The sequence below is a fragment of the Crinia signifera genome, chromosome 4, assembly GCF_055691185.1.
Source record: "Crinia signifera chromosome 4, ASM5569118v1, whole genome shotgun sequence".
Lineage (NCBI taxonomy): Eukaryota > Metazoa > Chordata > Amphibia > Anura > Myobatrachidae > Crinia > Crinia signifera.
Genome location: NC_139220.1, coordinates 156,552,274 through 156,567,227, shown reverse-complemented (window position 1 = coordinate 156,567,227; position 14,954 = coordinate 156,552,274). Strand labels below are relative to the sequence as shown.

At 44.9% G+C, this 14,954-nt stretch overlaps 1 protein-coding gene across 10 annotated transcripts in view; it reads left to right on the top strand.

Annotated features, from left to right (window-relative positions):
* CADPS2 (calcium dependent secretion activator 2) overlaps positions 1–14,954 on the top strand; it is a 547,338-nt gene that overhangs the window by 483,577 nt on the left and 48,807 nt on the right. The window contains exon 29 of one of the 10 annotated variants that reach the window (XM_083182845.1): positions 8,358–8,414. The exons of the other annotated variants lie outside the window; for them this stretch is intronic. Coding sequence (XP_083038971.1) covers positions 8,358–8,372 — 15 coding nt within the window. The 3' untranslated portion in view covers positions 8,373–8,414. The remainder of the gene's footprint in view (positions 1–8,357; positions 8,415–14,954) is intronic. 10 annotated transcript variants of the gene reach the window in all.

Sequence of the window (14,954 nt, the reverse complement as noted above, 5' to 3'; positions counted from 1 at the left end):
GAGAACTACCGGAGGGATCCGTGAGGCACTGTGGAGGCCAGGGCCGAGATATTTGTCAGTGTGGATATTGATATAAAATCTTGTGGTAATCAGCCCACTGCTGATGAAACCTGCGCTATGCAGCTTGTACTTATGTTGCTGAGATTTTATCATGATTTTAAAAGTATATTAAAAATGATAATGCACTATTAGGCGCCCTTTCTATCTTTTGTAGTATATATATATATATCAGTTATAGTGCCGCTCATCTTTGCAGGGGCCAGCGGTGGATTCGCCACGTGCCAGCCCCCACCAGTCGCCGGAAGGGTTTGCGCTCGTCCCCTTACCACAGGACTCCTCGCCACTGGTCCCCGCTGGATGAGCGGTGGTGCTACATGTGTGTGTGTGTGTGTGTATGTATATATATATATGTATATATATATTATAGTTGGTATGCTTTCTTTTACTTCATTTATCAATCCGTTTCACAACCAAATTTAATTTGTATTAATATGCTGATTTTGAATGTGTGAAAATAATTATTTTTGAAAGCATTGATGCCCTGTGGGGTAGAGAAATAACTTCTCCATCCAGCTGGCACTTTTACAGGATAGTAAAGCCACATTAATAACGTGTTCTTTGATTTGAACATGCGGTAAATCTATCAGCAAATGTTTCCTGTCTTAATAATGTGTGAACATGAAATAGAAATGGAGCAAAATATAGATTTGTAGTCTGTAGTGTTCTTGGACTGTGAGTTTTTATCTTGTAGGAAATTTCTTTCCAATATAAAAATGTCATATATATATATATATATATATATATATATATATATATATGTGTATTTATTACAAAATATATTCACCAAAAAAGTAAAGAATGTCACTAAATGTACTGCTCACTGCTAACGCAGATTGTTTTACAGCTTCAAATGTTTTCGTAAAGGCTTATTTGTATATTGGGGGTCTCTATTGATACATCTAGGTGCGGGGTGTCACACCCAAAAAAATCAGTATAAGCCAAAAAGCCCAGAGCAGCACTCCAGTGAAAAAAATGAGTGTTAGTAAATGTAAGTAATAGGGGGACAGAGCTATATACAAAAAATGATACAACAATAATGATTGTAATTAAAATAAAGAAATGGTTTTAGTGAAGAGATTACGGTGTGTTAAAATGTAATAGTGTGCTACCTCAGATCCATCCAGCCACCCCAATCCAGGGGCATTGCATACCACATCTATGTTACCCCAATCTGGGTCTATAATTAACTGCGAAGGATCCACATGACAATGTATTTTTTAGGTATCATCCTAGTCACTGTCAACCATTAGTGGTCCACCTGGTGACTGTCAACCTTTATATTGTTGACCCAGGGAACGTATACGTCTACTATCTAGTTCCTCAGATCACTACTGAGTGTTCTCCATTGTTTCCAGAGTGCTATTGTCAGTGCCAGTCACTACGGTCTGGCACTCACCACAGTTTCCTATGTGTAGGGACATGTATGTCCTTCATACAAGAATATCTGCTGGTTTCTCATTTCCTCCTTTGTCCATCTGCAAAATGTGCACCTTGCTAGCGGGTCTGAATTAGGCCCATGATATGTATAGGGCAGTTCTGAGCCTCCAAATGTAAGTCCAGTTGGCTGTCTGTAAACCAAGCGTCAGCAACTATGGGTGATACAGAATCATATGCAATCTGAACTGAAGAGCTGCATGTTCAGTGTGGGCATGGTCTTAGAGGTGCGCGTTATGCAATTGAATAAGGCTAATGCAATATACCTACAACTTTGCATACTTACGAATATACCATTTTTGTTCAATACATTATTATTTTTATTATTACTACATTTTTATTTATAAGGTGCCACAAGTGGTACGCAGCACCGTACATATAGCACATATGAGGATAGTACAGGGTACACAAAACTAAACATAACAGTAACTGAAGAACAAAAACAGAGCACAGGTAACAATTAGCAGTACAATTCTTAGTACACAATACAGCTGAGGTAGGGAGGCAGAGGAGATGTCTGCATGTCACCAGTGGCAAGTTGTTAGTAGTAGAGCTGAATGACCACAAGTGAGAAGAGATGCGGGTATAGATGGTAGTAAGAGAGCTGTAATTGAAATGAAAGAAGAGGGCTGTGAGAACAAGAAGGAAGAGGACCCTGCTCCAAAGAGCTTACAGTCTAGAGGGAGGGAAGACAGGCAGGCAACATGAGGTGCAGACAAGGAAGCCTGAAGGCAAGATCTGAGCATGGCAGGGATGGCCAGGACTTAAAGCAGTTGGTAGGGAGAGTGGCCACAGTACTGTTATGCCACTAATGAAAGGTACAGATGGAGCCCCTCTCATTGAGGCTGGGGCTGGCGATTGAATCACCAGCCTCCACCATCTGCCACTGGCCGTCGGAAGGGGACATGTGCGCACAAGACGCTCGCTCGCTCCGTTTTGATCGAGCTCCTTGTCGCCGGTCCACCTCAGTTGCCGCCGACACAAGAGTACCAGGTGAGGCAGCCATTGTGGGTGCACTACAAAGGTTACACTGGGAGATAAGCCATACACGGACCCAATAAATATATGGGGAAATTGCCACACTTGTGCAATATTATATATAGTCTGTATCAGATATTTCCAGACTCCAGTCCCCAAAGCGCACCAGCAGCACATGCCCCAGAAACATCCCTGCCCGATGACAGATGATCCAATCAGTACCTCAATTGTTCTGATTTAACCATCTGTGCCAAAGGCCTGATACCACATAAATCTGCACCACCAGTGCACCCTGAGGGATGCACTAAAGTTAAAATGTTTTTTTTACAGAATTTTCCTATGCACCATTACCCGTCTGCCCCATCTTTGCCGGGCAGGGTATCACCACCCAGTGTCGATACCCTATAGAAGCCTATGGGCTTCTATCGCTGCCCGCGTGACCCCCCTCCCATCCTCCATCAATCTCCTCCTCCCCCAGCATGTCACAGCCAGGAGGTGATGCCAGGGACACTGACAGCCGCCGGGATGTGACGGAGACCCCCGCACACCACATTACAGGTATCGCCGGTGTCTCCGTCACCGCACCCCGATGCTAGCCACATATGTTAGTACATATGCGGTAGCATCGCGGTGGCTGGGTGGTGAGGGACGGTGATGTATATTAATGCATCCCGCCTCAAGGCAAGGATTGCCTGCCACACATGAACATATAAATACCTAGCGCAACCTGCCAATGGAGAAACCATTCATGCAGCCATCTGCAGAGGAACACAGTGTAGGTTGCTGCTGGCAGGCTGTGCATAGTAGAGGTATAACATACAGTAACGGGTAACAGGAAGAAAATATAAAATACAGTGGCATAAAAGGCAGTATTAAAACAGTGGTAAGTTCAATATGAAAGTAATGGAATTAGATTTCACATGTTTCAGGGAGCAGCAGATGATTTTTGTAGCTAAGGGACCAGGGTGGTCCAGACGCATTGGGTGGATAATGTAGTCTGAAGGGTATCCAGAGTAAGTAATTAGATGAACGCAGTCCATAGCGGAAGAGTTGGCTGACAGGTTAGACTCCATTGTAATCCTTATGTTTCCCTTCTGTTTAACTCCCATGCAGTGGCGGCTCTTACATTGTTGGAGGAGAGGGGCATTGGGAGATGTTGCCCCCTTCAGGTGCCGCCGCTGCTGTTGTCCGCAGGTCGCCGCTGCCACCTCCGTCTTCTTGTACCAATCAATGCACCTCTTCAGTAGTTGTATTGATGGTCCCAGCGCATGCGCAGTATCGTCTGTGTGATTGCGCATGCGCAGAATCCATTTTTAGGGGCTGCCCCGCAGCTGCGCATAAAGAGGTATCCCGGAGGGAGGGAACACCTCCCAATTGGACTGTCTTAAGTGACTGGCAGGTTGGACTTCCAATAAGAAGTCACTGCCACTGACAGTGAAGCCAGAGCAGTCTCACAGACTGCATCTGGCTTCACACAATGTGATTCCAGGTATGTGCGAACAGAGGAAAGAAAAGATATGTCACAGTGTGGTGCACCTTAATGACTCTCACGAATAAAAGTTAACTTTTATTAATACAGTTTAAAAAGTAGCGAAATATAAAAACACACAAGACAGAACAACATAAATGTGGTGTGTTAAAAAACGGTGGCTCACTCTTTCCGCACACTTGTTTTGTTGTATATATAAATGCGCTGTCGACAGGTGTTCCCGTTGACACTCTTATATTAAATCTCTCAATAGTTTCATGTGATGGTGTCACAATTCGGGTTGTGCTGCTACTGGGGGTGCATGGAACTGTCTAGGGTCTCTTTAATCTAATATGTATATTCACACATTTCAGTTCCCCCTGTAATCAAACAGGTGGGGTTCAGATGATTAAGTGTTGCACATACAAGGAAAATGTGTGTTGACAGTGTGCTGTGACCTGTTTAATCACCAACACTGACTCATATAATTTAAATCTGATAAAGTATGGACATGTCAGCTGATTTTTACTGTACTGGTCAGTAATGCTAATACTCCCTAAGTAGGGAGATATTGGTGATTACAATCTGTACTTTGTAAATAGGCTGAAGTCCTTGTTGGAGCTTTGCATAATGTATCAATATCTATGCATACAAATGTTCTGCTACTCCATACAAATAATTGCAACACTGTATAAAGATGAGACCAGTGTGGTTTTTAGTACACTGGAGAGTTATGTTACACTCCAGCACTATATCTGGGGAAAAAGGCCAGTGAAATTGGGCACAGCTCAAAGTCTGTCAACATGTATGTCGACTAGTGATTGACACTTGGTTTGGAAGCCCACGGTCTTATATGTATACGACTCTCTGTCCGCAAAGACCAGTGATTATATAGATATTGGTCACAGGCTTATCAATTCTTAGGATTCATTGATTAAAAAGTTCTTAATCACATAGTGCATTTACCTGGCATATTTCATAACCGTGTTAGCTAGATAGTAGCGATATGGTCGGGTAAGCCCAATTGGAATCCCCAGTCTCCTATATTGCGTAGGAGCTGTACAATAGCAAGTACTATTGCTATGTTGTTGGAATCCCCAGTATTTTATAGTGCATTGGAGCCGTGTAACTGCAAATACTGTTGCTTTGGTGGAATAGTAATTATCCAAGGTTACAAAGCAAACACTGACTCCATGAGCTGACTAGCCACTCGTGGCTAGGTGTAGTCAGCTCTACTGGTGTCCCCCGGCACTGGGATATCTCATGTAAATTATTAATGGGCTAGAGAGACCCCACAGTACCCATGCAGGCCCCCAGCTCAGCACTCCTGTGGAATGAAGTACAGATCAAAATGCATTTCTACAAATGGCGAAGGAGTGAGCGTCACCGCTAGCCAGTGCATGCTTCGCTTCAGCTTTTTCAAGGCCTTGACGCAATTATTTGTATGGAGTAGCAGAACATTTGTATGCATAGACATTGATACATTATGCAAAGCTCCAACAAGGACTTCAGCCTATTTACAAAGTACAGATTGTAATCACCAATATCTCCCTACTTAGGGAGTATTAGCATTACTAACCAGTACAGTAAAAATCAGCTGACATGTCCATACTTTATCAGATTTAAATTATATGAGTCAGTGTTGGTGATTAAACAGGTCACAGCACACTGTTAACACACATTTTCCTTGTATTTGCAACACTTAATCATCTGTACCCCACCTGTTTGATTACAGGGGGAACTGAAATGTGTGAATATACATATTAGATTAAACAGACCCTAGACAGTTCCATGCACCCCCCAGTACCAGCACAACCCGAATTGTGACACCATCACATGAAACTATTGATAGAGTTAATATAAGAGTGTCAACGGGAATACCTGTCGACAGCGCATTTATATATACAACAAATCAAGTGTGCCCACCGTTTTTTAACACACCACATTTATGTTGTTCTGTCTTGTGTGTTTTTATATTTCACTACTTTTTAAACTGTTAATAAAAGTTAACTTTTATTTGTGAGAGTCATTAAGGTGCACCACACTGACATCTTTTCTTTCCTCTGTTCGCATATATCTCATCTATGTCCAGTGGTAGCACACCTCCCATACAGTAAGACTTGAAGAAATATATCAAGTATTAAATATTACATAGGGGGTCCATCCTTTTTTCCTCGAGCGTAATGAGGGTCCTGTGCGAATAACAAACCCTGTTGCTGTGTCATTCCATGTATGAGTGTAACTAATAACTCCTGTGTAACTCCAGCTTCGATGAAAATATTGTAATAACACTTTGAACTGATCACTTATAATCTGAGCAGCCTTGGCTATGGCATAAAAAGAAAGGAACCACCAGTGTAACTATAGCTGCAGTATCGGGAGGGTGTAAGGCTCCCAAAAGTGCAAGAACAAGAAATATGGAGATATGATACAGCGCTCGGGTATTGACTGAATTTATTCCAATATTAAAAGAAATGAAATACAAATTATATACGATACATTACATATGAGAATTCTCAAAGTGAAAAAATGATGATAAAAAAGGATGATTTCCAGCTAGCAATCAATATTGGGGCAAAAAGTGGATATTTTTGGTCCAAATCAATAACAGTATGTATAGTTACCATATATTATGGATGACCTTAATGGGAGTGGGTTTTCAGAGTCCCGGAGATTTCCCAGTGGTGGATTCCCAAATGTCGCACGGTTGGTGGAATGAAAAGGCAGTCCTTAAGGTACGGCTGGTACCAAATGTATTGGCTGCAGATTTCAGGGGATCCAAAGTGGTAGATACAACAAAACTGGTCCGGGTATGGTGTCCTCTGGAATTCCAAGGTTTTAGGTTGGAACTGGGTGTGAGATGGATGGCTCTCCAATAAAGTGCTAGAGCAGGATGCAGTGGCTCAACGCGTTTCGGCGTGTTCACACACCTTCATCAGGAGCTGGAAGCTATGGCAGCCTAGCACTCCATGCCTTGTTGGCGCAATTATGTTGTCTTGCATAACAAATATCTGATACCATGAAATATAGCATTATCACATTCACAACATTTCTGTTTGGGGAAGAGCAGAATTGAAGTCCTTGCCAATAATTATTAATATATCAGCATGGATATAATACGCTGGCATTCACTATGAGAGTGGGGTGCCTTATGCGTGGTGTTGACAAAAGTGTAACAAAAGATAGAGGGGTTATAGTAAAGGCACCTTGTGGGACTTAGGACCTTATTCTGGTTGACTCGCAAGGCTGCGATCCTCCGCGAATGGCCGCACGCCTGCAAATGGATGATTCACATAATCATCCATTCGCAGGTGGGGAGAAATCATTTGAATGCTTTCTTCAGCACTCACAGATCAGAGCCACCTGGGGTTTTAAAGGGAATGTTTGTTTATTCTGCACAGAGTGCTCCTTTTGTACAGATCACATACAGTTTCCTTTTTATTATTTCGTTTTTTCACACTTTTCTTTGTGTATTGGTCATATATGTGATACTCTTAGCTTTTCAGCAAAGGTGGTGCTACCCTTCTCTAAATATATCAACGTTAAGTAGGGAAAGAAAAATGGTAGAGATATTCTAGGTGAACACTAGGAATTGTTCTGTGATCTGTTCAACTGATTGTAGTTTTCCTTTGTTCTGTTACATTAAATTGTAAAGTAAAGGAAAACTAACACCTCTATGGTGTTTCTGGTCTGCGGGTGCCCTGTGGGAGGACAGGGCGGTCAGCTGACATCCACTGATGTCAGCTGCCTGCCACACCCGCAACACCGGGCGATTGCCATGGGAACACCTGGTTGTTTTCATGGGATCGCCCATGAAACGATGGGCGATTCCACTGCCCGCCATCTCACGCCCCCCAGCCACACTGTTGTGTGCAAGTGCCTGGCAAATAATCTATTCATCGTGGTCGCTCGCACACAGTGGATGCGCATAAATATTTATGCAAAAATTCGAAGCAGATATCAGATTAAGTGGTAGCTTTAAGCCAGGGGTGCTCAAACTATTTTGCTCTAGGACCTCATCAGACATTAAATTATTAAAGGATCCCAGCAAGTTACTACTGAATGGCCGCCACATGTGTGGTCAGTGAAGTAAAGTGACCGATTTTGTGACATAGAGGCAGCGGGTAATAGGGGGACCAAAGAAGGTGATAGGGGGATGGAAGAGCGAAGCAGTGGGTGTTTACTTAATGAGTTACACCCTGTCCCCCATCCACAGACACATTAGCCTCACGATCAGCAGCATAGAGTCATGACCCCATGCTATGGTGGTCAGGACCCACAGTTTGAGAACCGCTGCTTTAAACAGTAGTTTAAGCTTCCTCTTTGTATATGTTAACCCTTGTGGAAGGGAGCCTGACCCAGTGCCAGTATTTTATATGTCTATACAAATGCCCAAACTGTATGTGTTTCCTAACAGACCCTGAAGAAGTGAAATGCATGATGTTGGCTGTGGTGAGCTGGCCGAGTATACCAGGTAATACATTGCGGATTGCCACCTCTAACTAGCAGTGACCGAGCTCTTTACCAGCATGTGGAAAGAAGAATCTTTTGACATTTTGAAAGCTTTCTGATGGTGCAAAGATGTATAAAGCTCCAGGTGGTTAATGAGGGCACCACTCACCACCAAATTTACCTATTCTTCGTAAGGCAGTTGTACGCAAGGCTGGGATCTGTGTATGCATCGCAGACTTGTAGGTACAGATACGGTTGGATGAGCTGTTGCTCTGGCATTATGGAGAAGGTCTAGCTTACAATATGATGTATGATATCTAGGAAGCATTAACAGCATATGGTTTACTGTTTTTAGTTTTGGATATTTTAATCTTCAAATGATTATGCAATGTTAATGACCTATCCAGCATATTTTACAAAGCATAGTTTAATTACAGCAGTGTCATATGCTGAAGTATACTTGTGTATCTCATCTTATACTAAATCAGGACTAAGGCATGAAAAACATAATGATGTCTATTAAAATTCATTTTTGGATTAGCCCTGATAGGATTATAATAATTTGTATAATACAGGGTGTATCTCAAGAATAACAGAACAATTAAACAACCATGAAACTTTCATTATTGGCAGTTATTACACAATTAAATTTCATGTAATGGCTATATACAGTACAGTATCTGTCATATGCAGAGAAAAGGTTGTCCTATGCAGATGACAATACCTAACTAGGAAAGTTCACTTGATACACTGCATGAACTTGTTGAATTCTAGTGAGTACATAACCTAAGGTAATTTCCGATAAGAAAGAATCAAATAGAAAATACTAACCAAAATGAAAGGAATACCTATACTGGATTGTAGGTATTACCAATAAGAACACTCAGTGGTGGATCCACCACGTGGCGACAGGGGCGGTCGCCCCCGGGCCCCCACACTCCATTCTGCGGTGGCGGCAGTGGGTGGCAGGCAGCGGGGTCTGGGCAGGGTGGGCAGGAGGTCCCTGCGGTGGCTGGACAGTCAGCGGCAGGGTCCCTGCGGTGAATGGGAACTAGTTTCCACCTGTGGCAGTGACCCAGCCACTGCCCATCAGCCGCAGGGACCCCGCTGCACAGACCACGCTGCCCAGCGAGCACAGCACCGCGCAGCGGCACTGTCAGGAGCAGGCGGCCATCTGTCTAACTGCCGGTCCCAGCACCCCAGGGGGGGAGAGGGGTGAGGAGAGGGGGCCCCCACAATTTTTGTTGTCCAGGGCCCCCACAGACCTTAACCCGGCCCTGCGATCACTGGAAAAGTAATTAATACAATGCAGCTGGGCTGATTCTGGGTTGCAAACAGTGATTTTGTGTATCTTTGTGTAAATCCATCTTGCTCTGAATCAGACAGAACTTGGGGCCTTATTCTGATCGGTGCGGATATTCCCGAATTCTTTCGGTGCGGGCCGCACGCATCGCTGTGCGGCAGCGTGCGGCCATCGTCCGTAGAAACGCCCACGTGTCCTCCGCATTCGGACGGACTCACTCTGTAAGAACAGGGCGTGTGTACGGACGACATATAAACCATGCGTGTGCGGGGGAAACACTCAGATTCTACACGGTCTGTCCGCGTATGCACGGCCTTCCCGCGTCAGAACGGACGCGAACCGGCCACTACGCACAGATGCGGTGTACATCCGCATACAACAAGACTACTGTTATCAGAGTTCCCACATAGATCACATGACACACTTATGCAATTAGCAAACCACTTTGAGAACAGATTGTTGCTCCTGGTCATCTGTTATTTAGCTAATTGATCCTTAAACACTTACAAGCACTATACATTAACCCTAACATTCCCTATGGGGATAAAAATGTCATCTACCCTTTTGCTGTGTACATATCTAAACATGCACATGTTTGTGTGTTAAATGCTTTTTATACTTTGAATGTTAAAGACTAAAATACCACACAGACAACTTCTTAAACAAGTGCAAAATTTTATTTGAACAAAAACAAAAAATGGACCGCCATCACTCGTCCAACAGCAGGACACAGAGGTCCTCCACATGAGCCGTCATCCGCCTCAGGTCCTCTCGTAGGCTCATGAGAGCCCCTCTGACTCCCTGGGGTGGCTCCTGATAATCTGTGTGCATGAGAAAGGGGGTACAACATTATTTATGCTACTCACGTACACCTTGTACAGTCAATCCTAAGTCTTCAACCTGTGGCCCTCCAGATGTTGTGGAACTACATGTCCCAGCATGCCCTGAGGTTTTTTTGCATGCTCTTATAGGAAAAAATGTGGCAATGCATGTTGGAACATGTAGTTTCACAACATCTGGAGGGCCAAAGGTTGAAGATCCATGACCTACACACCATGCAAAATCATACATACAAAAAAAACCTTATCCACTCTTGTATGTTATGTCATGAAATATATGATCATGATGCTGCCACCACACCCACACACTTGTGTGACATATACATTTCACAATCTCTATATCAGAAACACAACCACACTTGAGGATCACTTACACTTGTCCTGGCCAAAGACTCCTCACTCAACTCAAAACATACACCCGCTACAACATGCCACATTGACCCATACATATATACCTGCATGTTACTGCTTAATAGCTAAACTGCATGATAGCTAGATAGATAGCTAGATAGAATAGATAGAATAGATAGAATAGATACCACAGGAAAATGCTCGGCTACTTCCTCTGCCCATTACTTCATGATTCCTTGTCACATTTGACACATAGGTGAAAGGGCAGAACTAATCCGCTTCCATCCAACTATCAATTTCTAAGCTCAATCCATCATACATAATACCTTACAAAAATACATGACAACAACACAGGCACACTGTCTAGAGGGGGGCCCATGCAAACTGTCCACATGGGACTCCAGTATAAATCAGGCCTGCCCATATTCCATAGAAGTGTTTTTGTTGCTTCTATACAAAGAGCATCCATAAATTAACACTCATCACCTACATAAGCATCCAGATTGCACGTTAGCAGCATGGGCCTATAACACCAAAGTGTGTCTGTTGTTTTCCATTTTTTGGGACTACTCTTTACTATATTATAGGAAAATTGAATCAGCTGTGCGACATAACAACCTGTACCTAACTCACTAATGAAGCATTATGTCTACTTACCCCTGGCAGGCAGCTCGACCAGGTCATCCTCCTCCACATTGGGAGGTGGTGGAACATCCTCCAGGGGTAGGGGCACCTCCTCCTCCTCCACTTCCACCTCCTGCCCGACCTCCTGTGCCTCCTCTGTGTCCTCCTCTGTGACATAGCTCAGGTCCTGTGACGCGTCGTCAATGGCCCCCGCTTGTCTGGCCTCCTCAATGGCCATCTCCTCATTGGCCACCTCCTCTGTGGCCTCCGCACTGGCCACCTCCTCTGTGGCCTCCGCACTGGCCACCTCCTGGGCCTCCTGACGGGCCTGTCTTGCTCTCTCCCGTGCTGTGGGTTAAACATACAAAATGGGTGAGTGTCATTTCACATTGAAATAACTCTAACAAGTACATCTCATAACCACAATATATATGTGTTATATATCACACATATAGTATATGGCTTTTCTATGTCATAAACTCCCAATTGACATCATGTAATATTAATATTTAGAAATGTTAAAATGGAAACACTCAATGGGCTAGATGCACTAGCCTTCAAAAGTGATACAATGTAGAGTGATAAACACGCAGCCAATCAGATCCTTCCTGTCATGTCACAGACTGTAGTTGTAAAAGGCCAGGTAGGAGCTGATTGGCTGCCTGTTTGTTACTCTCCATTTTAAAAATTGTGAACCAGACCGAATCCTGCCCTCTGTCAATTATATGTATTTGCCCAAAATACTTACAGCGTTGCAGACGCCGCCTCAGAGCCTGCAGACGCTCCGGCTCCCGCCTCCGCAGGTCGGACCATCGCCTCTCCAGTTGGGCGATGGTCCTCCGCACATGTGTGCGGGCGAATATGCGGCGCCGGGCCGCAACATATGCCCGGCGCTTGTCCCTATTAGTTATGAAGGGGCCTGCCTGCCCCAGTCTCCTCTCCATCACTCCTACCAGCGCCAGTAGCTCCGCAGTGGAGAAGGGTTCTGCACGCTGGTAGGAAGCCATTTTAGGAGTGGCACTAATCAAACTATCATGTGCTGTCATTGGTTGGTTAGAGTGATATTTGGTATTAACTTTATTGTTCATTTTTACACTAACAGCGTGTATGCGCCCGAACATACAGCTAACCCATTGCATCGCACCCCCATCCTAAACACACAATCTAAACTAAGATGTAAACACATTATATATAATCTATAACATTCCCCAAACATGGGTATAAGCACCAGGTGAAATAGTCTGCATCACTAGACACTAACACCTAACTCAACAAGGTAGTAAACAGGTATTTTATAATGAAAGCTATGCAACAGAAACATATCAAATAGTGGCAGACCTTTTCCAAAAATTTGCCCATGCTGCCATTTGTACACTTACCTTCTACTGGCCCCTAATACAGAGGTGGAATGAAAAGTAGCTAGCATACAGCCTGAATTTGGAGTGCTTTCACATGTGATTTGGATGCTAGCACTGATTACTTGTGGCTAAGTGGTGGACTGGATTGACATATGGAATGGGTAGTGCCAGTTGTACTACATAGCAAACAAGTGCAGAGTACAGAAGTACATTCAAATATACATGTCATGTCTGACCTCAGTTGTATTTGGTCATTGGTGTTGGAATCTGCATTTAGCAAATAAATCAGACTTACTGAGTTTGCCAGGTTTTTTGGGAATATTTTTCCACACCAAGGGGCGGCCCGTATGCGCCGCACGGTTGACGCTGGCGTACGGGACGCGGCCGTACGGAACGCAGCTTGCAGCTGATTAACGCCAATTACAGAAATAGTATTTAAAGTGGTCCTAGAAAGGCAAACACTTGTTGCAAACATGGCAGGGTCAGACTCAGAGGAAGAGCAGGTGGTGCAGAATCTGTTGGCCCGCATGGAGGCCAACACCACCTATGTACCCCTCAACCCAGAGGACCGAGCTGGCCCATCAACAGCAGGCCAATCAGCAGCTGGGCCATCCTCAGCAGAATCATTGGGAACACAGCAGGTGGCTTCCCAACAGAGTAGCCAGCCCAGCACTTCAGGTACAGCAACCGGTGGGCGTGGCCGTGGCAGTGGCAGTGCCCGTGCCAGTGCCCGTGGCCGCAGTGGGGCAACACGGGAACCCACAACAAGAAACATGGCATATGAACCGCGGGAGCTTGACATCCTGGTGACCCGGGCACGTGATTTAATTGAGTGTCCAGCGGTGAAGTTGACACACACAAGGAGATGGAAGATCTGGGAGGAGATAACGGCGGAGATTAATGCAGTGGCTCCACAAGTTCGACAGGCAGAGCATGTTAAGAAGAGGCAAGTACATGTGTGTTACATTAGAGTAGTACAAGTCCAGTAATGTTTACATTCAATATTAGATCTAGTTGGGCAATGGGTGTTCACGTTGCTTGGACGCACAGACATGTAGGCCATGACATTGAATTGATAGTTATTGGAGGGTGACTGTTTTTGTATCTTCTTAGGATTGGTTTGAAAAAAGAATATAATGTAAGTTTGGTGTCAGTAGCCACATGTTGTATTATGTTTCAGATTGCAATGGGTGCTACAGCAAACATGAGGAGTTACATGTATTAATATATACACTTTGATTGCAGGTGGCACGACTTCAAAGGCAACCTCAAGAAGAAATTGACCGACCGGTGGCAACACAGCCAGACCTCTGGGGCTGGCCCCATGCCATCCAAGCTGAAGCTCACCCCCCTGGAAGAGATGGCCCAGTGCTGTATAGCAGTGGAGGAGGTCCGGGGGGTGAGCACTATAGACAGCGAGTCCCCAGCGGAAGTGATGGCTTCTACTCTAGAAGGTAATTATTTGCAAGGCCATAAGTAGATGTTTAACATTTTGCATGGAATGTGTGGTAATTTCAATTTTCTTGTTCAACAGCATCGCCACCGCTTGGTCAAGATTCTCTTGAGGAGGTTGTGGAGTCTGTGCCACCTGGCCCCAGTAGCAGGCCCGTGCAGCAGCCGGCGGGATTGTCTGCGGCTGAATTGTCCATGTGGGGCCGTGTGCTGGATAGTATTGTGCAGCAGGGAGAGTCGGCATTCGAGCGGGTGCGTAGGGCCGAGGAGGTGCTGCAGGGTTTGACCACCAGCCAGCAGAGTATTGCTGAGAGCCTGCAGGCTATGACTGCCAGCCAGCAAGCTATGGCTGGCAGCCAACAAGCTATTGCTGGTAGCCTGCAGGTGCTGGCTGATCAAGCCCTGCGGCAAAACGACCTCCTCCTCCGCCATAATGAACTTATGGTGGAGCTAGTTAACAGCAATAGGGCCCTAATGTCACCCGCTTCGGGTGCATTACCATCCTCATCACTCCCTGCTGCCAGAGGGGGAAGAAGATCCACCCCCTCACCAGCATGCGCTCCACATGAGCCACCATCAGCCTCTGGCCGTGGACGAGGCACAAGAGCTGCTGCACGTGGCAAGGAGCCTGCCAG